This window comes from Schistocerca cancellata, chromosome 4, assembly GCF_023864275.1.
Source record: "Schistocerca cancellata isolate TAMUIC-IGC-003103 chromosome 4, iqSchCanc2.1, whole genome shotgun sequence".
Classification (NCBI taxonomy): Eukaryota; Metazoa; Arthropoda; class Insecta; order Orthoptera; family Acrididae; genus Schistocerca; species Schistocerca cancellata.
In genome coordinates, this window is record NC_064629.1 from 229,644,312 (window position 1) to 229,671,413 (window position 27,102).

The 27,102-nt window shown below is 43.9% G+C and overlaps 1 protein-coding gene across 3 annotated transcripts in view; it reads left to right on the forward strand.

Moving 5' to 3' along the window:
* The first annotated feature begins 1,518 nt into the window (after positions 1-1,518).
* LOC126183198 (ribosomal protein S6 kinase 2 beta) overlaps positions 1,519-27,102 on the forward strand; it is a 569,810-nt gene continuing 544,226 nt past the window's right edge. For 2 of the 3 annotated variants that reach the window (XM_049924960.1, XM_049924962.1), the window contains exon 1: positions 1,519-1,726. In XM_049924960.1, coding sequence (XP_049780917.1) covers positions 1,670-1,726 — 57 coding nt within the window. In that variant the 5' untranslated portion in view covers positions 1,519-1,669. Of the gene's footprint in view, positions 1,727-3,829; positions 3,874-27,102 lie in introns of all 3 variants that reach the window. The other variant, XM_049924959.1, reaches the window with a different exon arrangement.

The following is a 27,102-nucleotide window of genomic DNA, read 5'->3' on the forward strand; positions in this document are numbered from 1 at the left end:
CAGTTCAAAAGGAACAATGAGGTACATAATTACAATACTAGAAGAAAAAATGACATTTATTACTCAACATCAAGGTTGTCTTTAGCACAGAAAGGGGTGCACAATGCTGCAACAAAAATTTTTGGACACTTACCCAGTGATTCATGGAACATGAAACTAACTAACTAACTCAAATGGTATTTTTGTGTCATATTGTGATTAGTCAGCTTCTATTTTTCCAATAGCTTACCGCAACACATGTCCCAATAAATGTCACAGAGAGACTGTTCTGATATTACCCTTATCAAAGAAAAAACAACCATCATACATTGGCAACTTCTGGAGCTCCAATACTCAAACAATTACCCAAATATAAATCACGTTGCCTCTCCCTGTAGCTGAACTGAGCAGCTGTAGTCCTGGTTGCCACAGAGACAACATTGTTTTCTACTATATCAGGATATCTCATTTGATCCTTTGGCTGATTCTCACAGTATACATAAGATACAATAATTAAATGCGAATGTATTCAAGACAAAATGTTATGCACAGTTTACCAGCTATTTAAAGTTCTGACATGAGTTCAGAAAGTTCATGAAACAAAATTGTTACTCATACAGAATCATATATGGCTGAATAAATAAAATAAATGATGTTGTTTGGAAGAAGAGCAATGTTACGTGAATGATGAGTATTGTATCATATGCGCTAGTCACAACTCCTGTGTACAAGCAAGGACTTTTTCTTTTCTTCTCTTTGAGAACTTGAAGAGTGTGCCTTACTTTTGCATTTTCACTAAAAATGAAGTGGAAATACACAGGTATACGGTGCAATAATACAGCTACATATCAGTTTTCATCACAAGTCTAGAATAGTATGAATAAAGTTCAAAACACTTGATCAGCCTGTTTATCTTACAGCAAAAATTCCTGCGGTAAAGTAATGCCAAGAACTATATTTTATTGAAGTCTGAATGTTTTGTTATCTGAAGACTTTACATACTCACAACCTTTTTCAAGATAAATGCTTTATATTAACTAATTTCTATTAAAAGTCTCTGGACAGTGAAACGGAATGTGAAAAACGTTAATCTTACAATATTCTCGAATTTGTCTGTAAAAACACAAAAATGTTGCTGCGTTGGGAAAAAAGGCTAATAGGGCAACATCTGGTAACGACAATAAGTGTATGGTCATTCGGTTAAAGTCTGAATTAGTGTCAATTCGAAAACACAGTCGTGTTTGACCGTCTACAATGGAGAAATTGCGGCTGACAAGCATTTGTGTAATACGAAGAAATAACTCTTGTACGAATGAGCAGTGAACGGTAGTTTCATAATAATTCATAATGTATAATGCACTCGTGCATTTGTTCCACATTGTAAACGTATCACGTACGATTTTTAACAATTGCAGTTAAAACGACACAGTTGAATTCAAAGAGTGCGCGTTGTAGATACTCAACTTTTTTGCGTTGCCAAGACAAAAGACAGACGATGTGAAGCATTGCTCTCCAGATGGCAGCAATGTTTGTTGTTTTTCAGAATACAGATGTCAGTAGCATTAACGTGGTTGTTAATTACTTGGCAGTGTGTTTTTTGGCCATATTGATAGCGACATCCGTGTAGGACGGACGCATGAACCGTATCGCTGTGTGTGGAGCGTTAATATTGTGTGAGTAAAGATCGGATATGCCGCTTGCAATTCTGACAGACCCATGGCAACGGGTTCCAGTCAAAGAAGACGAGGTGAGTAGGAGCGACCGATATATAAAATTGTTTATATGTAAGTTTTGTTTACACTGACTGACTGTGATGCTGTCACTGTCTCTCAGTAAGCACCGGTGTGGGATGCCACCACGCTGTCATTCATAAATCTGTCTATAAAAGTGTGTGTTTGTGCCACCAAATTAACACATACATTTTTGATAGCGGTGTTAGGTGTAATATAATTTTTTCCTCTACTTCTGTTGTGGAGTTGACAAATTTTTAATTGGAGTCAAGTCACTGCAGTTGTTGCCGAGAAATTCAGATATGTTAATCATTATTTCAAGTAGCGCCCTTCGAATAGATAGTTCAAAGAAACCGCGGTTGTAGGTATCTTAATTGCGAGTTATGAAATACTGGAAACTTTTTACCACACCTGAGCATTCGTCAGGAATTGAGTCTTCTAAATGTAAATATTGAGGATGTGTGTTTTGTTATTGTTTCCTCACACGGTTACGTGAAAAATCTTACCGGCTGTATGTACGCCTATCAGATTACCGGCAGTTAGAAGGAAGCAGTAAGTTTCTGGTGTCATAAAATCTACTGTAACCTGGAGTCTCTACAATCTCGTAAATTGATATCGAAAAATTGTGCGTTTGTGAAATCAATGGAAGGCATCGTATTTTTGTTTTTTGATTTTCATACTGCCTGTCAGTGTGCCTCTAAGAATTTAAGTTAATTTTCTTAATTGTATGGTAATTACTAAAGGAGATGTCTAAACATCTGATTTCGCTAGCATATGTGTTGACATCTGTCGCAGTTTCTCACTTTAGGTTTATAAGAAATTAACCCATTTTCATTTTTGTCTGTATACGTTTTAATACCCGAATAATTTATACACCTGTTAGGGTTTTGTGTTGGGAAAAGTAAAATTTCAGTTGTTTAATGTTTTGGTTTGTTATAGAAGACGAATTCAGTGACAAAATATGCTAGGGCGTTTGGCCGCAGATTTACATGGTGCTGGCAGTAAAAATTATTTCAGAATCTCATTGCTTTTAATGTTTGAAGTACTGTCTTGATCTACTACTGGTTAAAGTTAAGCTGCTTTTGTTGCCTGTTTGCTATAAATAGCTTTTGACTGTATGTCAGTGCAACATCGTAGTTGGAAGCATGTTGCAGTCACAAACTAGGTGCTTTCACGTGCAGCATTGTAATACTGATACATTTGGCGTAGTGTTTTATTTTAAGTAATTGAGTTTGTGCTTCCAGGATCTTTTGTTTATATTCCTCTGATGAGTTTTGTGAGACAAGATAGTTTCACTCAGATTACTAGCAATTTTTATGTATGAAATTATGCTTACATTCAAAAGATTTCATAGGCATTGTGTAGCATTTTATTTTCATGTGGTGGTGACTTCCCCTGATGTTATTGTAACTGATTGCCTTTTAAATTGTCAGGAATGTTTTGGGATGTCATTCAGTTTGTTCTGAAACGTAAAATTAAGTTTAAGTTTTTTCCTTTTTAATTTACTTCTGTTGCGTTTCCTTGTAAAGATGAGACTGAGCTGTAGTATTAGTAATCTAGATTTGTCAGCAGTGAAACATAAATATTCATGAGCTTTACATTCTTCGTGTAGGAGATGTATATAACGCCCTTTTTTTCTAACACAAGTTTACATAATTATAATGTAATTCAACCGTACTAAAAAATAATTTCCAGTGATTTCTTCAGTTTAATGCGGTCAGTCCAAAATTATATTTCGTATTTTATGCCGGACCCGTCATACACTAATTAGAAACAGGAGTGACGGAGATTTGTATCTCTTCCCCGAAGGAGTAAATATTTTATTTACATTCAAGTGACAGGCATTCGTCAGCCAGCGATGTGATGGCTGCATTGAAGGATGCTCATGTGATATATTACAAAGGGTTAAAGCATACAACGTACAATTTTTTAAAATATTTATGCCTGTAAGCAGATATCACTACTAAAGATAAAATCACTATATTTATCATGTTATTGTTCACATAAAAGTATGAAAATGACAGTGTGTGCTTTATTTATGTATAATTTTGTTTTGATTAAGGTATCATTTTGGGGGCGTTCTCCAAGTCTAAAATACGTTTTCTTCCTTGTTTTTGCAGCAAATGGAGTGTCTAGGTCCATTTCTGGACTAAGGATTTACTCTGTAGGTAAAATCTGGGATGAGTTTGAATGATGAGAGAAACTCTGAATATATTAATGCCATAAGATATTATTTACTGCCATGCAATTGTATTCATGTCTCATTTTCCAAAATTTCTTTACTTAACATCAGAGTTTCTCTCATGTAATTCCTCATGCCGTTGTAGCTCCTTGTCGTTTAATTGTATGGTAGATATGTAATTAGACTCGTATTTTTTGCTAGGTGGTTTGCTAATGTTTTGTTAACATAGATGGAACACACAACCTAATTTGAAGCCGTTGTAATTTTGTATCCAAGGAAGCTCTACCGCCAGATTAGCACGGTTTAGCGGAACACTCGTGTAGTGAACCGTTCTATTCGCAATGGCCATAGTTAATTAATCGAAGGACCAGCAGAAGGCACAGTAATGTTGAAGTGGCAAGGTTTATTGTGTTAATATTTCGCACTATTCATTTCTTGCTGGAAGTGTAGAACCTCTCTCTCTCTCGTGAGAATCTGAAACTCGTCGCTTTCAAGATTATCGAATAAAATCTCATCATTAGAAGAAATTGCCACATGGGCCTGACAGATATTCGCAAAACTTTACTCGGAAAGAATTGTGGAAAGGCAACTGAAATTATCCATTTGTACCGATACTCATCAGCTCGGAAATGACACATGGACAAGTGTTTGCTGCGTTAAAGCACATATCCACTTCGGTGCGAACGTGTCGCAAGAACCGCGATGTGTACATAGTACGTCCAAGGAGGAATGGTCAATATTCAGGGATATTACAGGGACGATCACTGGAAGCAAAAAGTCTTGTAAACATGGGCTCCAAACCGCATACATATCTGAAGAAGTATGAGCACTTTTTATCTTCGATCCTGTGAAACAAATCTCTTCTACTGCAAGCTCTTTGCTTTCCATATTTTGGGAGGACGTAATATGTACAAAGAAATATAGTAAACGCGGGCTCTGAAGTGCGTACTTTAATAACGATGATCCTTGTTCGTCTTCGTTACTGCGTAACATCTCACAGCTCATAAGGTATTCTCTTTAGTGTCCATGTTTACTGGATATTTTTCATGTTTCGGTCCGTAGTACCATCTCTCAAAATCTGGAAAGCAAAGGTATTGCGGTAGAAGAGATTTGTTTCACAGTATCAAAGATGAAGTGCTCTTGGGTCCTACGGTATGAATTTTAGAGTCCATGTTTACGGGACTTTTTCGCTTCGAACGATCGTTCCTGTCACATCCAGGAGTATTGACCATTTCTCCTGGGATACCCTGTATGCACATAGATGTTCCACGACATGGGGAGTGTGCGTTAGCGTCGAGAGAAGTAAGTCATGCCGTACAAGAAGGTGCTCAAGGATGTGCAAAACCCTCTGAGAAGATTCTTGAGGACCACAGGAATAATACGAACGGTCAGTCGGTGCTCTATATCGAAGCTGATAGCATCCTTTCGCAAATTACCGTGCTATTATTTTCTGATGGAGACAATTGTAAAGCAGGGAAAAAATCATTTATTTTCTCAGGTTGTTTTGTTACTTTCTCATGTGTAATCGGGATGACTGGACAGTGGTAGTTACAACAGTAACATTTTTTATAGCAGACTTTCGTGTAAGGCACTCGCAAGGATATGTTGATCTGGATAGCGCAACGAAAAGACTCCTTTTTCATCTCGTGTACCCTGCACTGGGCCATGTGTTTAACAACCGTATTTTAAGCTTTCAGCGTATTCAGTTACATTTTTTTGTTCGGTAAGAGAGACCTCGGCCAATGTTTTCAGTGAACTGTATCATGACCCAGAACTAGTCTCTACACAGTCCAAAGACTGAGTTGTGGATCTGACACTGCAGGACGAAGGAAATTAGAATGACGTTGAAATTGAACAGTAAGGACAGCATTTTATTGTTAGCATTTCAGAAGCATAACAACGTCGTTTGCAGATAAGACCTCAGCGAGGAGACAGCACTGTCTGTATTGCTCAGTGAAGTTTCCTTTCAAGACGCGAGCACACGCACTTGGGTTGGTAGGCCGGCAAAGAGAACTGTCAGGAGTTACGTGTAGTCGAGGGACGCCGTCTACGGCCGATCTTTTGCGGAGAGGAAGGGATAAGGAGCTTAAGAGCTCTGTGTGATCTGACGGTAAATAAGAGACTTTCCATTTATAACCTTCCTCCGTCGTTCGCTGTAGCTGACTACATGACGAGGGACGCACCGAGCAGGGCAATACGTTCTAGCGAACAAAATGCGACAGTTTTGTTTGTTAGAGTATCAAAAGGCGCACAGTTACAAGAAATCGGCCGGTACGTCAACTGTTGCTTTTCAATTATATTCGGCTTTTGTGCATCCAACGCTGTTACGGCCTTAGTATTTCTTCAGTACTGGTTCGCTGTTCGTTTGAAGCTTAGCCTTAGTTAACTAACGGTAATTTTTCTGTTAGAATTCCATTTTATGCTTTATAAAAAGCTAAGCAAAGAGATACCGGAGTAGTACAGGGAGTGACTAAAATGTGGAAACACCGAAAACACGTCACCATGCCTAATACGGTGTAGGAAAACCGTTGGCATTCAAAACAACTCGCATTCGTGTCCGAATGGATAAATATAGGTCCTGTGTGGTTTTCAGAGGAATCTGAATGGCATAATTCTTTTAGCGAAATACGAGCAATGTCAAGCAACGACGAGATAAATTGCGATCATGGACCCTTCTCTGATCATGGACCCTTCTCTCCAAACCATCTACATCTACATTTATACTCGGCAAGCCACCCAACGGTGTGTGGCTAGGGCACTTGACGTGCCACTGTCATTACCTCCCTTTCCTGTTCCAGTCGCGTATTGTTCGCGGGAAGGACGACTGCCGGAAAGCCTCCGTGCGTGCTCGAATCTCACTAATTTTACATTCGTGATCTCCTCGGTAGGTGTAAGTAGGGGGAAGCAATATATTCGATACCTCATCCAGAAACGCACCCTCTCGAAACCTGGACAGCAAGCTGCACCGCGATGCAGAGCGCCTCTCTTCCAGAGTCTGCCACTTGAGTTTGCTAAACATCTTCGTAACGCTATCACGCTTACCAAGTAACCCTGTGACGAAACGCGCCGCTCTTCTTTGGATCTTCTCTATCTCCCACGTCATCCCGACCTGGTACGGATCCCACACTGATGAGCAATACTCAAGTATAGGTCGAACGAGTGTTTTGTAAGCCACCTCCTATGTTGATGGACTACGTTTTCTAAGGACTCTCCCAATGAATTTCAACCTGGCACCCACCTTACCAACAATTACTTTTATATGATCATTCCACTTCAAATCGTTCCGTACGCATACTCCTAGATATTTTACAGAAGTAACTGTTACCAGTGTTTGTTCCGCTATCATATAATCGTACAACAAAGGATCCTTCTTTCTACCAGACCACAAAGGGTCAGTAATACTGAGATCTGGTGACTGGTGACCAGAGAAAAGGCGACATCAGTTTAATGTTCACGAAACCTATCCTGGGCGATGTGAGATTTGTGTCTTGGAACGCAGCATCGCCGTTGGGGAACAAATAATGTACCGTGGGATGGAGCTGATCGTCCAAAATTGTCACATAATCCTTGACAGCAATGCGGCCTTGCAAAGTAACCATGGTGCCCATGGAATACCACGATATGGTAATCATCAAAGAACCTCCACTGTGTTTCACTCTTCAGGCGTAAAATCGGCCAGAAGTTGGAAACAGTGTGAAGCAAATGTCATCCAGTACAAGTGCCATTCTTCCATTGCTCCATAGTCCAGGTTTTATGGCTTCGGCACCACGTTTTCCTGTTTCTGCATCACTGACGAGTGGTTTTGGAATTACAGTTCGCCTTGCAATTTCCAGATTATGGAGCTCCCTTCGTGTTGTGTTGGTGCTGAAAGGTTTCGCAAGGGCAACATTCAGTTGTGCAGTGACTTTCGAAGCTGTGATCCCTATATTTTTCGCCATAATCCTCTTCAGTGGCCGTCCGCCACGATCACTCAACCCAACTTTTGCCCACATTGAGACTTTACGGATGATTTTTCCGCTTTCCCTGTACGCAGTATAAAGTTTCGATTTTCTTGAAACACCAAACATTTCAACTACGTTCGTTACGTAAGCACCGACTACCAAACGAACACCAACAATTTGCCCAAGTTCTAATTCACGTAGCTTCGACAGAACTGCACGGAACGCTGTTCTGACCCCAACCTCACTTGCAAAATGCTTAGGACATTGCACAGGTGCCACTCGTGGTCAAATACAAGAGCGCGCAATCTGGAGGCTTGTTTAGCATCTGAATTCATGTTAAAGCATACATTTCTCGCGGTGTTCCCATATTCTTGCCCAAGCCCTGTAGCTGTCGCACGATGAAATGACTCGTGTCACGTTGTAAGTTACTTCTTAAAGCGAATTTTTTCCTATAGATTCTGACAGGTGCGTACGTGTTTGTACCATACATTATTAGTGCAAAAAGTTCATTAATTAATTTACTGGATACATAAGGACAGTTGAATGTTTTTGACCTGGTGGAGTTGCACTGTGTTCTTCAACTCGTGGCGTCAGAAAGAGAAGATAGTGCATTCAGGTCAAAGGAATATCTGAGACCGAAAATCTAGCTATCAGCTCGTGATACATGTAGTCGTTTCTCCAATAAGAAAACGCCGCACGACAAAAAGTGATCGTTTGTATCATTATTAGTAGTAGTACGGTTAGAATCCTAGTCTGTCAGAAACACTCACGGTGAAGTGATTGTACAAGTTCCCTAATATCAGCAGTTGAGGGCGTATTTTGAAATTCCTAGGCTAGAATGGACGACACGCAACGTAAGCTGGAATTCATGTGACACTAATGAAGTGCAGTTAGTGGAAATTGTTCACAGACTTCAGTAAGAAAGGCCATGTTTAACTACGGCAAGCGTAGTAGGAACGAGAGACCTGTTCGCGAAAAATATTTTTTTTCTATTGTTAATCTTTCAATGATTAGATATCAGTTTGGAATTTGTCTTTGCGATTTGGAAAACTTCACAATGTAGCAGACTTTCATATCCGAGAATATAAGGACTGGTGTGTAGATTTAGTGCATATGAAGGCAGGGCCTGTTTATGGCCCAAGCGACAAGGATAAGACTTTTTTGTACAGTGCGTCGTACGATATTAGTAGCGAAAACAGACACGTGAAGCTTATGAGGGGAAAAGAGGGGGGGGGGGGGGTTGGCGCCAAATGATAAGTCTTTTGTGTGGAAAAATGTTCTCCAGCCAGCCAGGTACGCAGGCGAGGAGGTAATCGTTAGGTTTTTACGCAGGCAGTTAAGATTTCACACACAGCGCGACTTCGGCATCAGGAGAAATAAAGACGGCCATTTTTTATCTCAGAGGTTGCAGTTTGTTATGTACGTGATTGAGTGCAAAGTGATATGGTAGTATGTTTCCATTACCGAACGGTGGTGTTAGGAATGGCGAAACGAACGCTGGTGCTGGAAAAATCATTTCCTTTGAACTTATCACCTTCTGATGCGTTTTCTCTCTTAACATGCGACGTGTTCAGAGAAAATATTTGGCGTTAAAGATACAATGATATTACACAATTTCAAAATCGCGTCCTTGCTGGTCAGCGAAAAAGTTTTGAGCAAGGAGTTTCATTTTTTTTTGCGGAGTAAAGGTTTTGGTTGAGTGGTTGTGTGTTCCTGGTTGGTTTAAGTTTATTTTTGAAAGTAACGACAATTGCATCTTACTTTTTTCTGCATGGAGTACTCTCTTTAACTTGGAAATGCCCCTATTTTCTACTTTGTACGCATTCAATTTTTTGTGCTCTAATGTTTTCTTCCGTTTCCTTTTCTTTATAAGCAAATCATTTCTTCCTTGGCGATGTTATTTACAACTACTTTCCGAGTTCATCACGTATTCGATGTCACGAGTGACTGTACTTCCTTTACAAAGATCTTTAACTGGAAGCGCGAATAAACGTAAATAAGACGTGACTTGAAACGCAAACACCCAGAAGTTGCTACGTTTACACATACAGTTTGTGCGAGAAATACTTACGGATTGTTGTTAGGCATTTGTCGGTGATGAACTCCCATAATCCGTATGTATATATATGTAGTTAATTATTGTACTCTGCCATTGTTTGTCGCTTCTATGCCGATGCAATTAACAGACAAGTAGTTTTAAAAGTAGCGTAATGAGTTGCACAGCTGCTTTGCTTACGCATGCTGCATGAGACGCACAGTTTCTGAGTCATGTGTGTTTGATGCATTAGCTATGTTTATGTACTTTCCAGGAATGAGCTTTATCTGCTCCATGGTTCTTTTACTAAGTTTGAAAATTCGATTACGGGAGCTCTTGAGCGGGTCGTGGCTTCAGTCACTGTAGGCTACACTTGAGCTCTACTGCTGATAAGGGGAAGAGCTTGAGCGTCGTATCATTAGTTGAAATCGTACCTGCTAATTTCCGAGAAATCAGTTAACAGGTGTTTCACAAATCTTACTCAACAGAAGTTCCACAATAATTTATTTCATTAGTCTACTTTATGCGCTTATCTGGGGGGACTACTGAAGTAAGCTGCAAATCAGTCACTACTTTAATTTCAAGAAAGCTTATTATAAAGCCTTTCCGATGTGGTCATGAGCTTGGTAACCCACCAAAACACAGGTAACTACACAAAATCCTCCAGGTACGTAGTATCTGCCTGTCGACGTTGGTACCTTAAGGTGTAATGGCGAAATTAAAAGAACTGAATGAAAATGTGATTGCGAGGTGCGTTTATATTACGGGTTATCCTTTCCAGTAACGTACTGTTCTTGATGCCCATAACTAGGTACACCTAAGAATGCTCATCATAGAACAAAGAAAAATGACAATCATATTTTCTATTTTTGTTCATTAACACATTTAAATGCGGATCCTGTGTAGCTTTTTAGTTCAGAGATGAAGTTATGAAACGATCGTTTCGACTAAAAGACAAAATTAAAACATTTGTTTCATATCAGCGCACACTCCGCTGCAGAGTGAAAATCTCCTTTTGGAAACATCCCCCAGGCTGTGGCTAAGCCATGTCACCGCAATATCCTTTCTTTCAGGAGTGCTAGTTCTGCAAGGTTCGCAGGAGAGCTTCTGTAAAATTTGGAAGGTAGGAGACGAGATCCTGGCAGAAGTAAAGCTGTGAGGACCAGGCGTGAGTCGTGCTTCAGTAGCTCAGATGGTAGAGCACCTGCCCGCGACAGGCAAAGGTCCCGAGTTCGAGTCTCGGTCGGGCACACAGTTTTAATCTGCCAGGAAGTTTCATATCAGCGCACACTCCGCTGCAGAGTGAAAATCTCATTCTGAAAACATTTGTTTTCGACTGGAGCCGTTTAAGTCGTCCTAATACGTATGTGTAACAGTACGAAGCTGCATGGTATCCTAACAGTGTTTAGCCTACAGTACATACACAAACCAACTAAAACTGTAATGCTAGATATAACTTCTGCTATAGTACCTAGGCAGGAAGTCAAAAGTCGACAGAGGCAAATAAATAAATACAAAAATCATACATAGCGATGTGAAAGGGAACTAACACCTGAAATCAGAACTACGGAAGACTTAGAATTGTTATGATTCTGTGAAAGTGCTTTACATTCATGAAGAAAGCTGCATACAACGCTAGTGTGATCTATTTTAGAGTAATGCTCCTATGTCTGGCGCCCTTACTAAAAAAAAAAGGCCTTAGGAATTCTGGCACGCGCTTACAGGGCTCTAACACGTCGGTATATATCATATACAGAGATGCTCAGGGAGCTTAAAAGTGGCAATCACTGCAGTGGACGCGACGTTTTTTCTTGTTGGGTAAATTTAGAGAACCGGTCTTCGGGGTAGACTTCAAAACAGTTGTGCTGACTTTATCGAATGTCGTATAGATAATGGAAACGTTGTGAGAAGAAATTGGGGCTCCTAGGGATACATAGTTTCTTGTATCATTCGTCATTAGTGCAAGGACGGACTCATATTGTTAGGTAGCAAACGTAGCTGTGTCGCGTCTGGTGGTCTGGCGGCAAAGCGCGTGCCTGGAAACAGAAAGATCGCGGGGTGGAATCCCACTCGGTCACGGATTTTTTCAGTCTACCTTTAACCTAGCCACCACTCTCCAGAAATGATACGCGACTCGGATTCAGAGTTAAAACTGTGTGACGTCCAACTGACAAGGGAACCTCCCCATCGCACCCCTCTCAGATTTAGTTATAAGCTGGCACAGTGGATAGGCCTTGAAAAACTGAACCCAGATCAATCGAAAAAACAGGAAGAAGTTGTGTGAAACTGAAAAAATAAGCAAAATATACAAACTGAGTAGTCCATTTGCAACATAGGCAACATCAAGGATAGTGTGAGCTCAGGAGCGCCGTGGTCCCGTGGTTAGCGTGAGCAGCTGCGGAACAAGAGGTCCTTGGTTCAAGACTTCCCTCGAGTGAAAAGTTTAATTTTTTATTTTCAGACAATTATCAAAGTTCAGGCACTCACACATAATCAACTTCGCTCTCCAAAATTCCTGGAAATGTTCAGATTTGCTTGGACATATGCAGGATTTGACGGTCTACACACGGAAAAATTTGAAAACGTTACAAACATAAGTTTTGACAGAGCACAGGGAAAACTGTGCGACTATGAAACTGTTGCATTCATTTGTTGCAGTTTATGTGACAAAATCTTATGTTTTCATCACTTTTTTGGGAGTGATTATTACATGCTCAAGAAAACCTAAATCGGGAAAGGTAGAAGAATCATTTTACCCATTCGCCAAATGTACAAATTAGGTGGGTCGACAACATATTCCTGTAATGTGACGCACATGCCATCACCAATGTCGTATAGAATATATCAGACGTGTTTTCCTGTGGAGAAATCGGTTGACCTATGACCTTGCGATCAAATGTTTTCGGTTCCCATTGGAGAGGCACGTCCTTTCGTCTACTAATCGCACGGTTTTGCGGTGCGGTCGCAAAACACAGACACTAAACTTATTACAGTGAACAGAGACGTCAGTGAACGAACGGACATATCATAACTTTGCGAAAATAAAGTAAGTAAAATTTTCACTCGAGGGAAGACTTGAACCAAGGACCTCTCTTTCCGCAGCTACTCACGGTAACCACGGGACCACGGCGCTCCTGAGCCCAGACTATCCTTGATGTTGCCTATCTTACTCATGGACTACTCAGTTTGTATATTTTGCTTATTTTTTCGTAGTTCCACACAACTTCTTCCTGTTTTTTCGATTGATCTGTGATTAGTTTTTCAAGGCCTATCCACTGTTCCAACTTATAACTAAATCTGAGGGTGGTGCGATGGGGAGGTTCCCTTGTGAGATTTGAACCAAGTCATTGAGGCACACGAAGTTGTCGCTGTGCACTGTACGATGGGTTGAACAAAGTGTTTATTGATGTAGAGTCTGCATCGTCTTGCGGCAGTTAATTATTGCTTGGTACCTGGCACTGAGTTAATGTTCTCTGTACTTAAAACAAATAGTTAAAATGATTATTTTCTAACACAATCACAGTTAGGTTTTCAGGTACGCAGTGTATAACACCTGAAACTGCTACACAAGGATCCATGCTTTGTTGCCCATGGTGATCCTGTGTAGCATATGGTTCTTAGGAGGCCGTATGAGAATGTCGAAACCAGTTATCTGAAAACGTTATTGTGACTGTGTCTGGGGAAAAATGTTAGTGCATTCACAGTCCTCACCAGAAGATAAAATTCTGTACTTCCTTAAAACAAGTAATCGCATATAGTTCACTGCATCCATATAACTATATCGTGGTTGAGTATTTGAAGTTCACAACAGAGTCTTATAGTGACACTGAAAGTATGTTGGTAAGCTGCTTTTCTTTTTGGTAACCGAATGAGGTGGCGCAGTGGTTAGCACACTGGTCTCGCATTCGGGAGGACGACGGTTCAAACCCGCGTCTCGCCATCCTGATTTAGGTTTTCCGCAGGAAATGCTGGGATGGTTCCTTGCAAACGGCACCACCAAATTCCTTCCCCATCCTTCAAAGTCCGATGGGACCGATGACCTCGCTGTTTGGTCCCCTCCCCCCCCCCCCCCCCCTACCAACCAACCTACCTATTTTTGGTACAGCATCTCGAATAAAAGCACATGGACGTCTTGATACAGATTCCAAGTGTATTTCATGAACCGTTCCAGGCGCATACCGGTCATTTGAGATACAAGTAAATTAATATCTGTACTCTCATTTGTGACCTGATGATACAAAGCATAAAACAACCAATGTTGTCTCATCCTGACAGCGGCGCCCATACAAACCTCTCCAGCCATCCCGACAGCGACAATTATTCTTTTCACAGTCGTCCGTCGACAGAGTCGTTAAGACCAGATCAATAGCTCAGCGGGACAGTAAATGGGGAGGAAAGTATTAGAGATTTTGGAAACCTAAATTAGGCTCCACGGCGATTTTTGACTAACGCTGAGCTTGTCCCTGCTCAGTTCTCGTAACTAACAGCGTCAGTAGTAGTAGTATGCCGGAATTTTGTGAAAGCTCTCGCTCTGACATTCCGACACTTTTAGTCTCTGTTTATTTACTCCGCCGGGCGATCGTCGACGGGCATCATTGATTCCACCCACGCGGACTCTTTCAAAGCTCTTATCGGGTTCTTTCGAAGAGAACAAGAGTAGCCCTCTTTTCTTTTGTTTACTTTTCTAGTGTTTCCCGTCGGCTTCTGAAGCGCTACGTAACAGGTAACAGCGTACTGCTGCAATCTGTTTTATAGAAGGTTATACACTAACAGGTAACCGTTTCAGCGTAGATGTATGTATTTTAGTAGCAGTTCCTGTTGTTTAAATTATCGCAGTTTCATGCTTTCATGCCTCCTGTTAGGTTAAAAATTCCCTCATACTATAGAGCAGCAGTTATGTTAATTATTATACGCGCGTGTGTATTGTATTCTTGACAGTTCTTCACAAAAAAATTATCTGACTTTTATCCTATGCTACGTATAAAAACGTTATATTCTCTCTCCACAAAGAATGCCTTGGTCTAAACTCTATTCTGAACAGACTAGATATTTTGTTGCTTTTCGACCCATTCTCAAACAGATTTTTCCTACTGTTGTTAAATTGTTCACGATGAACACGTTGATGATGATACAGGGTGACAGTCATTGACCTATATGAAAAAAGTAAATTAGCTACAAACTACGGCGTGCAAACCCGTTATTCACAGTGTAAACGTCACTATAGGTATTCGGATTTAAGTTATGTCATGCTCGATATGCCTGCCATTCTTGGCGATGATTTGACGCGGACGAATAGCGAAATTGTGCATGATCCGCTGAAGTGTCGGAACATCGATGCTGTCGATGGCCTCTTGAATGGCCGTTTTCAGCTCAGCAATGGTTTTGGGGTTATTGCTGATTTCTTGTCTTTAATATAGCCCCACAAAAATGAGTCGCATGTGTTGAGATCCGGAGAACATGACGGCCAATCGAGGCCCTTGTCGGCCTCTGGGAACCCCAGAGTCACAATGCGGTCCCCAAAGTGCTCTTTCAGGACATCAAACACTCTCCTGCTTTGATGGTGTCGAGCTCCGTCTTGCATGAACCATATATTGTCGAAATCAGCGTCACTTTGAATAATGAAGATGAAATCCACTTCCAAAATCTTCACGTAACGTTCGATAGTCACCGTGCCCTGGAGTAATATCGCGCCGATTATTCCGTGACTGGGCATTGCATACTATGCAGTCAAATAAATAAATAAATAAATCCCTTGAGGGTGAAGAGACTCCTCGATCGCGAAATGCGGATTCTCAGTCCCGTAATGTGCCTATTTCACTTACTGATGAACCCATCCAAATGAAAGTGGGCTTCGTCGCTAAACCAAACCGTTCAGAAGTTAGGACAAGTTTATTTCATGTTGTTCAATAATTGCCACCCTGTAAGTTTTCACCCACATATACCAGGCGTTTAAATGTCGCGTGTTCAAATATCGATAGAAAGTCGATCACTTCCAAGGGTACCCTGCCTACTCGTTATCACCTGTTTCGTTCGATTTATGGTATATGGAGGACTTGGCCAGAAATGAGTGACAAAAGTGGAAGCTCCAGATGGCCGAGAGTTAAGAAAAAACCAGGAATTTTGGTGCGAGCTGTGCGGGACATGAACCACTTACGTTAGCGTAGTTTCAGGCAGCAGTTGGCGCAGTGGAAAGAGTACAGAACGTTAGAGGGTAGTAAGTTCGAGTCCATCATTCTTTTTTTACGTTACTTCGAATGAAAATTAACTGAAGTAATGCTCAGTGTATTGTTTTCAATATATATACAGTCAACCTGTTGCATAAGTTTAATGTAAATGTTCATTATCTTGCGCAACCGGTTAGCTGTATACATTGTACAGGGTGATTTATTCCACCATGTATAAACGTCAGGTGTTATTGATGAGAGGATGCGGAACTGAGGTCTAATGAACTAATGACCCGAAATACGTGGTTTCCATGCTAGAGACCATTCATTCAGTCATACTTTGCGGTCAAATACGCGGTGTACCATGCAGCCACAGTTGCAGAGTACGCATAGGTTCCTCCTAGAGGGTGGTACTGTTTGTCATACGTCGTGCCCTGGCGACCTCTTCTGCCATAGTAATTGGTAATGTTGTGTCCGATTTACTTCGCTTGCTGACTCACCTTGTAGTGGATGTAATACAGCTTTTTCCATAATGGTTCTGTATTAGAATCAAGATCTTGCCGACATGGTGTTTATTCGCGGGAAGGCAAATGACAAGTGGCGGCGGGCAGTAAGGTTGTATCAGGAGACCTATCCCCGCCGACAACCACTACAGCAACAGTGTTTCGCCGTTTCCTGAGACAGGGTCGTTTCACGAAGCAGGAAATCATGAAGGACGTACCCGAAATGTTCAGGCACCAGACTTGGAGGAAAATGTGATTAACACTGTGGAAGGCGACCGCCGTGTCAATACCAGTTAGCTGGCCCACCAGTACAGGTTAAGCCAGACTACCGTGTGGAACATTCTCCTTGTTATTACCCTTACCACTTACAGCGTGTGCAAGGCTTACTAGCGACAGACTTTCCACATAGGGAGCATTTTTGTCAGTGTTTTCTTCAGCAGGCAACCACGATTCCGGGATTTGTGTCATCCATCCTATTCACAGATGAGGCTATCTTTACGTGGAGTGGTATCTTCAACTTTCATAACAGTCATCTATGGGATAGTATGCAGAACCCCCATGATTATGGTGACAGCAAATCATCAGCATCGGTGCAGCCGGAATGTGTGGGTGGGTATAATTGGCAACCGTATTTTGGAACCAGTCTTCCTTCCACGTCGCTTAACAGTCCGGAACTATCGGCGTTTCTCGCGGGTCTTTGCTCCCCTTCTGGAAGAAGTGCCATTCATGATTCGAAGGGTTATGTGGCTGCTGCATGATGGTGCTCCAGCCCACTTCGCCGTTAACATCCGAACGCATCTCCATCGTGTCTTCTCTGGTCGATGGATCGGACAAGTGGGTCCAATTGCATGGCATGCTCGTTCACCAGAGCTCAACCCGTGCGATTTCTGGTTTTGGAGCCATCTGCAATGTATCGCGTATGCAGAGCCCACTCCAGATGTGGAGACACTGCAGCAGCGTATTCATGCTGCCTTTGAGACTGTTCGGATGGAGCCTGGCCGATGTGAACTTGTGGGACAGAACATGTTAGAGCTCGTACACGCATTCGTTGAAGCACGTGGAAACCATTTCCGACACATACTGTAACCGTGGCTGTGTGGTACAGCGCGTATTAGACCCCAGCCTCTGTAACAATGTATGATAAAATAAATGGTCTCTAGCATGAAAACTGTTGTATACCTAGAGAAGGCCGAAATGCACGCGTTAAACTCAAGCAGTTTGGCGTGAGGTCTGAAACAGGATACGTAATGAATGCTATAAAGAAAAGTACGTAGCTTCTGGAATACTTAACTTTAATCCACATTTGTAGAACACTGCTCTTGATGATACAGAAGTATTATAGCAATTGAATACGGCGCCTTGCTAGGGCGTAGCAACTGTAGCTGAAGGCTATGTTAACTGTCGTCTCGGCAAATGAGAGCGTAATTCTCAGTGAACCATGGCTAGCAATGTCGGCTGTACAACTGGGGTCGAGTGCTAGTACGTCTCACTAGACCTGCCGTGTGGTGGCGCTCGGTCTGCAATTACTGACAGTGGCGACACGCGGGTCCGTCGTATACTAGCGGACCGCGGCCGATTTAAAAGCTACCACCTAGCAAGTGTGGTGTCTGGCGGTGACACTACATTCCTCCCGCGCAAATCGGCGAACGGTTGTGTTATAAGGCTTCCGCCCGCCGTGGGGAGGACACCATGTTGACGTATGAGACGAGGTGGGGAGCCTAACAACAGGCGAGGCTGTGCCACCCGCACCCGGCCATTCGGTCCGAGGGGAGCTAGGAAACGCCTGAAAACCTAGTCCAGGGTGCACGCCAACATGAGGTGTATGCGCCCGTAGATAGTCAGGAGGGGCCGAAGGGTCGACCTCCATCGAGTCGGAGCACCCGACTGGCGAAGACGACAGATGGTCCGGAGCGGGCAAGAGTGCCATGGCGGAGGACATCTGGTCACGGGAAGCGATCGGCGGCGCGGGACCCAGGGAGGCGCCCGGCGGTTGCAGCGACCCGTCCACTGCGGGCGGCGCCGGCGGCTGCGGCGGCTGCTGCGGCTGCTGCGGCGGCGGCGGCGGCGCGACGCCATGGGGCAAAATGGAAGTCATCGTCGGTAACACCTGGGGATGAGGCGAGCCAGTAGATGGGTCCCCAGGGCGCTGACCGGACGGCACCGTCGCTGAAAGCAGACGGGGGCGGCAGAACCCGTGCGACGACAGAGGCGCAGCTGATTGAGATGCCGACGCACCTCACCAGAGGCCCCCAAAACCAGATACATAGCGCGGCCGAGGCAGCGAAGAATGCGCCCTGCGAGCCAACGCCGTGAACCGCGATAGTTGCGAAAGTACACAACGTCGCCGGGAGCAAATGCAAGTGTCTGCCGCTGCACAGGAACCTGATGCGGCGGATGCAGCAAAGACATCAAGGTTCAATGAGGACGACCGTGCAACAACTCAGCCGGCGAGCGACCATCTGGGGGCTGAGAGCGATACGAAGACAAAAAGAGGAAGAACGCGTCCTCCCGAGAATGCGACTCTTTCAACTTCAACATCTGTGACTTGAAAGTCCGGACCAAACGTTCAGCGGCACCGTTTGAGTGAGGCGAAAACGGCGCGGATGTCAGATGCTGAATACCATTGGCCTTGCAGAATGACTGAAATTCTGCGGACATGAATTGTGGGCCATTGTCGGATACAATAGTCTGTGGAAGACCTTCAATGCAAAAGATAGCGGACAACGCTTGGATGGTGGCAGAAGACGTCGTGGAAGACATCCTGACAACAAAAGGAAAATTACTGAAGGAATCGACCAGAACCAACCATCGAGCATTCCAGAATGGACCAGCAAAATCGATGTGTAAGCGTTGCCAAGGGGAAGTGGCTTTCCGCCATGCAAAGAATTTCCGCGGTGGTGCGGATTGTTGTTCGGCACACGCCATGCAAGAAGAGCACATATTCGTAATCGCAGCATCGATTCCGAACCAAGTACAGTGCTGACGAGCAAGTTGTTTCGTTCGCACTAGACCCCAATGTCCTTGGTGGAGAAGCTTTAAGACAGAGGACTGTAACGAACGTGGAACCACGACCCGGGACTGATCATTATCAGAACGCAACAGCAAAACACCACGTCGTACAAAAAGTCTCTCCTTGTGATCAAAAAATCGGCGAACCAACGGATCCTCGATCCGTGACTTTGACAAGGGCCATTGCGTAGCAACAAAACGCAAAACGGTAGCAAGGACAGGGTCAGCAGCTGTGGCTGCAGCTACACAACGAAAATCAATCGGAAACGATTCTACCACGTCATCGGTTTCCGAATCAATGAACATGCAAGCAAGTTCGGAAGAATCGAATGCTCTATCCTCGGCAACAGGCAAACGGGACAACGCATTGGCGTTTCCGTGCTTAGCAGTGGACCGATACAAGATATCGTAGCGGTACTGCGAGAGGAAAATAGACCAGCGAATGAATTTCTGCGCTGTACGTGGAGGTACAGGCTTGGTCGGATGAAAAAGCGATGTCAAAGGTTTGTGGTCTGATGATGGTAAAGTGACGACCATACAAGAAATCATGGAACTTTGTAACACCAAATACGAGAGCCAAAGCTTCTTTCTCTATCTGTGAATAATTTCTTTGCGCTGACGAGAGCAATTTGGACGCAAAGGCAATAGGGCGATCATGCGAACCATCTTTGTGCGCAAGCACAGCAACGATTCCGAAATCTGATGCATCGACCATCAACAAAAGGGGTTTCTGGGGATCGAATGGCGTAAGGCAAGTATTAGAAAGCAACGCCGATTTCAACTGGCGAAAGGCGCGTTCGCATTCCGTCGACCAGACGAACGGAACACCTTTACGGCGTAAGCGATGAAGAGGAGCTGAAATGGAAGAGGCATGGGGGATGTAGCGATGATAATTTATTTTACCCAGTACACTCTGTAGCTGCTTCAAATTCTGCGGCGAAGGCAAGTCTTGTATGGCACGAAGGTGCTCTGGACTGGGATGTATGCTTTGGGCATTGAGTACATGTCCCAGATATGGCAAATCATGAGCAAAAAACACACATTTGTCCTTCCGCAAGCGAAGACCATTTTGTCGCAAGACCCGAAATAATGTTCGGAGAGTGTCTAAATGTTCGTCGGCCGTCTTTCCGGAGATCACAATATCGTCCAGATAGTTTGAAGCAGTAGGGACCGACGCACAAACAGTTTGTAAATATTGCTGAAACAATGCAGGGGCGGATGCACACCCGAATGGCAGGCTTTTGAATCGATACAACCCAAGATGCGTGTTAACAACCAATACGCGCTGGGATTCTTCGTCCACCGGTATTTGCAAGTACGCATCTGCTAGGTCCAACTTTGAAAAATATTTACCCGGGCACAGTTTGTCAAAAAGATCTTCCGGGCGGGTAAAGGAAAAGTAGCAGCCACGAGTTGGGGATTCACTGTTGCCTTGAAGTCCACGCAAAGTCTCAATTTTCTGGAAGGTTTTTGCAAAATTACTAAGGGTGAAGCCCAGAGAGAAGCCTGCACACGTTCAATGACACCTTGTGATTCTAAATCATTTAATGTTCTTGCGACCTCATCACGCAATGCGTGGGGAACATTGCGCGCTCTGAAAAATTTCGGTTGCGCGTTTACTTTCAGTTCCAAATGTGCTGCATAGTTCTGAGTGCAACCAAGGCCCAGTGGAAAAATGTCTGCAAATTCGTCACAGAGACGAGAAACACTGGTTGAAGGCACAGTCTGGTTCACTGATAGGACCTGATTTACTATAGACAAGTTAAACAACTGAAATAAATCTAAACCAAACAAGTTCACTGCAGAAGAAGAACGAAGGACGTAAAGTGACACAAGTTTTGTTTGTCCCTTGTATGTTGCTAGAAGGCTGCACTGTCCTAACATAGGGATATGCTGTCCTGAATAAGTAGTTAGCTTAACATTTGCGGCACGCAACGGAGGTGCGCCCAGTTGTTTGTACGTGTCGTTATTGAGCAATGAAACTGCAGCTCCGGTATCGAGCTGGAACGGGATCACTTGTCCGTCAAAGTCCAAATCTACAAAAAGTTTATTGTCCTGCTGACGACAAGAGCGACTGTTTTGTGCAACGTGAACAGACACTGGTACAGAATCACTTGCGACCTGTCGTGATTTCCGTCGATGTCGACGCACACTTTTTGTGGGACAAACACAGTCACTGTTAGAGAGAGTAGCACTGGATGGAGTGGCACTAACTACATGAATGTCCATGGGCGAAGGTTCACAAGCCCGAGTATTCTTGGTTCGATTCCGGCGCGAAGCAAAGGGCCTGGAATGATTGTGAGTGTCTAATCTAAGCTTTTTCTGGCAAACACTTTGAACATGACCTTTCTTATTACAGAAAAAGCAAATAGCTTGGCGTGACGGGCAATTCTCACGCGAATGTCTAGTAGCACACCGCAGGCATGATTTCACGGCATTTGCTTGCTTACGCGGCACACGTGGCTGCGCGGAAGGGCGCGAGGGCTGTTTACAGTTCCGTGCAGCTCGCCCGGCGGGCCGGTTAATGTGACACACGGCTGGCGAAGTTTCAAATGATTCCTGAGCAAAGTCAAGTGTGTCTTGCCTATCCAATATGTCTATCACTTGTTGAAGGGAGGGATTGACTAGTTTCAAAATCTGTTCCCTTATGCGAACATCAGAAACGTTCTGTGCAATTGCATCACGCACCATAGTATCTGAATAAGGGAGTCCACATTCACATTCCAAAGCACAATCCCTTGTAAGGCCTTGCAAAGCTGCAACCCACTCCCGATTAGTCTGACCGGCCGTACGTTTGGTACGAAAGAATGTATACCTTTTGGCAACTACATTGACTGTTTCTTTGAAATAGGCATCTAAAGCAGACAAAATTTCTTCGTAGGACAGTTACTACGTCGCGTCGGGGAAACAATTTCACTATCACACGGTACGTCTGCACCCCGACGGATGCTAACAAAAAAGGCTGCCGCTCGTTACCTTGAATTCTGTAGGCGGCGAGATGGAATCCAAATTGGCCTGACCACTCCGTCCATGTTTCCACTTCTGCTTGAAACGGACGAAACTGGGGTACAACTGCGGGTTGTGGCCGCGGTAGCGGTGGAGCGGCGGCGGCCGCATCGGTTTGCATTGCACGTTGACCCTGGACGAGCTGTCCAAGGGCATCCAATAAGGCCTGCGTCTGCTGATTCTGCAAGCGATAAAATTCGGACAGTACATCTGGAGAATGTGGCGAAGCCATGATACAAGTAAATGAGTGGAATACGAACGCGAAATCCTCTTTGAAGCCTCGTAGCCACTTGTTGTGTAGCTAGAGAAGGCCGAAATGCACGCGTTAAACTCAAGCAGTCTGGCGTGAGGTCTGAAACAGGATACGTAATGAATGCTATAAAGAAAAGTACGTAGCTTCTGGAATACTTAACTTTAATCCACATTTGTAGAACATTGCTCTTGATGATACAGAAGTATTATAGCAATTGAATACGGCGCCTTGCTAGGGCGTAGCAACTGTAGCTGAAGGCTATGTTAACTGTCGTCTCGGCAAATGAGAGCGTAATTCTCAGTGAACCATGGCTAGCAACGTCGGCTGTACAACTGGGGTCGAGTGCTAGTACGTCTCACTAGACCTGCCGTGTGGTGGCGCTCGGTCTGCAATTACTGACAGTGGCGACACGCGGGTCCGTCGTATACTAGCGGACAGCGGCCGATTTAAAAGCTACCACCTAGCAAGTGTGGTGTCTGGCGGTGACACCACAAAAACTATGCATTTTCGGCCGTAAGTTCATTAGACCTTTTTTGTTCCGGATCCGCTCATCGATCAGTCCCTAGAGTTTGCACATGGTGGAAAAAATCTGCCGGCCGCGGTGCCCGAGCGGTTCTAGGCGCTTCAGTCCGGAACCGCGCGACTGCTACGGTCGCAGATTCGAATCCTGCCTCGGGCATGGATGTGTGTAATGTCCTTAGGTTAGTTAGGTTTAAGTAGTTCTAAGTTCTAGGGGACTGGTGACCTCAGATGTTAACCCCATAGTGCTCAGAGCCATTTGAACCATTTTCATTAAAATCTATTTACAGTTGCTGCTGCCAGTCATGTTTAAAATTGCTCAGTGTATTCTGTTTGTTGATATATTCATAAAAGGCATGAAAGGAAAAGGAAAATTTGAGATTGAAAATAATTTACAAAAAAGTATCGTGCGTAGAGCGTCCGCAGGGAGTCTGCAAATTTTCCAAAAAGAGATTGTAACTAAAACGTCCGATCAAAGAGATAAGTCGAGAATTCTCATTCATCGATGTCAAAGTACTGTTTTTAACGTCACGTGTAATACAATATTTACGTTCGTATGTTGTCTTTCGAGGTTGCCAGTACCAGTTGACTTATAATCAAACCCTGAACCATCGAGAGGCAAAAGTAATTCTCGTGAAACAACTGAATATGAACAAAGTAAACAGCTCGCATACAGCACAGTATGGTATAACCTTTCGACAAAATTGTCAACCGTCTGCGAATGCGTATAAGAGAGTATGAAGTATCTGGGAGCGAGGTTTTAAAAATACGATGGCTGAGTACACGGGAATACATAGGAATGTCGTCATAACTCCATCAAAAGCTGGGAAACTTAAAACCACCTTATACAAACTGATGTGATGAAGCCCTAAATGCAGGAGAATAAATTAACTCCGTCAACTGACTCGTGGGAGGGCAAACAAACCTACAGTTGTAAGGCACGATTTTTCGAGATGAATAAGGATTCCATCGTGCAGTACTCAAGTAAGAATTTAATCAAAAAGATTCAAAAGAAACCACATCCCGAGAAGACTGCATCAAAATACATTGCATTGTCCATCACCAGCTATCCTCGCCAATATTTGGCGTGGTTTGCTGCCAAACTGCGCGTTGAGGGAGAACGTTCTATAAGTGTAAACAAAGTGCCTTTTTTTATAGACACTTCAAAAAAAAACAGGTAATTGTAAAAATGCGACGTTTACAACGGACGCATGATGCCGAGAGAATCACTGCTTCTCCTGTTTTTACTGCGAATAACACCCCAGCACGTGTAAATCAGTTGTAAAATAATGAAAATAATGAAAGTAATTTTATATACGAAGTCCTCGCGAGCGTCCTACAATCCATTCCTCGAAATTTATTTGCAGTGCCACATTTGTGTACGCGTTTCCTTTTAATGTTGTTTATGAAACTATTAATAATACCATATACTCAGCATTATTTCGTTTTATTTTCAGTGTAAATAACGTAAAAGAAGAAAACAAAAAAGGAAAACTCATTTCCCCAGAGGGACTCGATCCCACGACCCTCGTATTACCGTTGTTGGTTGGTTGATTTCGGGGAGGGGACGGAACAGCGAGATCATCGGTTCCATCGGATTAGGGAAGGATGTGGAAGGAAGCCGGCCGTGCCGTTTCAAAGTACCCATCCGGCAGTTGCCTGAAGCGATTTAGGGAAATCACGGAAAACTTAAAGCAGGATGGCCGGATGCGGGTTTGAACCGTCGTCCTCCCGAATGCGAGTCCAGTGTGCTAACAACTGCGCCACCTCGCTGTTACCGTTGTATGCTCTTTACGCTGCACCAAGCGCTGCCTGGGTACTACACTAACGTACACTGATCAGCGAGAACGTTAAGACCACCTGTATAATAGCCGATATGTCCACCTTCGGCAGAGATAACAGCGTCGACGCGTGGTGTCATGGAAGCAGTGAGGCCTTGGTAGGTCGATGGACGGAGTTGGCACTACATCTGCGCACGCAAGTCACCTAATTCTCGTGAATTCCGTGGAGGGGGCGATGAGCTCTGACGCCACGTTCAATCACTCCTGGATGTTTTCGATCGGGCTCAGATCTGGTGTGTGTGTGTGGGGGGGGAGGAGGAGGAGGAGGAGGAGGAGGAGCAGCAGCAGCAACACGTTAATTGTAACGCCGCTGTGTTCCTCGAACAACTCCATCACACTCCTGGCCTTGTGACACTGCGCATTATCTTGTTGAAAAATTCCACTGCCGTCGGGACACATACCTGTGTACGATACTACGTGGCTGTCATGGTACCTTGCACGAGCTCCACTGGACCCATGGATGCCCACGTTAATGTTCCCCAGAGCATAATACGAGAACCTGCGCCAGCTTGTCTCCGTCCCGCAGTACAGGTGTAAACGAGCTATTCCTCTGGAGGACGATCGATTCTCGCGCTCCCTTTGCATGATGAAGAAGGTACTGGAATTCATCAGACCATTCAACGTTGTGCCACTGCATCAACGTCCAGTGCCGACGATCACGTGCCCATTTCAATCGTAGTTGCTGATGGCGTGGTGTTAACGTTGGCACATGCGTGGGTCGTAGGCTGCGAAAGCCCATCGTTAGGAGATTCCGGTACACTGTGTATTCACACACACTTGTACTCTGCCCACCATTAAAGCCTGATCTTAGTTCCGCCACTGTTAGCTGCCTGTCCTGTTTTACCAGTTTGCCCAGCCTACGATGTCAGTCATCTGTAATCAGGTGTGACCGCCCAAACCCACAACATCTGGACGTGGTTTCACCTCGGTTTCGTCACGTGTTGAAAACACCACAGCACTCCTCCAACACCCGACAAGTCGTGTGGTTTGTGAAATGCTTGTGCCGAGCCGCCGGGACATTACAATCCCTCGGTCAAACTAAGATATATAGCGCGCCTTCCCCAGTCTACACATGGACAGCATGCTCATTGATACTACATGCACCGTCTGTGTGTCGGCTAGCATTCATCCCTGGCCAGGTGACGCTGCTATCGCCTGGGCGGGTTTATATCGATAGTAGGTCGGTGGTCATAATGTTCTGGCTGATCAATGTAGCCGGCCGAAGTGGCCGAGCGGTTATAGGCGCTACAGTCTGGAACCGCGCTGCCGCTACGGTCGCAGATTCGAATCCTGCCGCGGGCATGGATGTGTGTGATGTCCTTAGGTTGGTTAGGTTTAAGTAGTTCTAAGTTCTAGGAGACTGATGACCGTAGAAGTTAAGTCCCATAGTGCTCAGAGCCATTTGGATTTTTTTTTATCAATGTAAGGCGCTCATATCTCTCCCGCCCCGCCCAAAAATTGTATTTTCTGAAAGCTAGGTCATCATTTTCATTTCTGGCTAAGCCCTGCATATACCACAAATTTGTAAAATTTAGATGACGATAGATAGGCGCGGTTCCATTGTTACTTTCATTGACCAATATCAAAATTAAATCGCATATAAGCGTCATTGTATTTCTGGACTGCAGAGGAAGACGGACAGATTTTGAACCGCTGTGTCTCTGAACAGAAGGGGAAACATTTATTAGTTACTTTTTTGCAGGAACTGTTTCGCTCATCCTTCTACATTGTAATAGGATGCAGTTGTGCATATTTTGCAGTTGCTGTTCCAATTGTGACATCAGTAGTTTTTGGACCCTGGGGGAAATATTGTGTGCGCCATCAATCTAACACACACGTTGTCTTACTTACCGAAATAATGAAGGTAAAGTGTCTTATTACTTCCTTTTGATGACGGAGTGATTAAGATCTGTACGTTCCAATCATACTTCCCGTGTTTC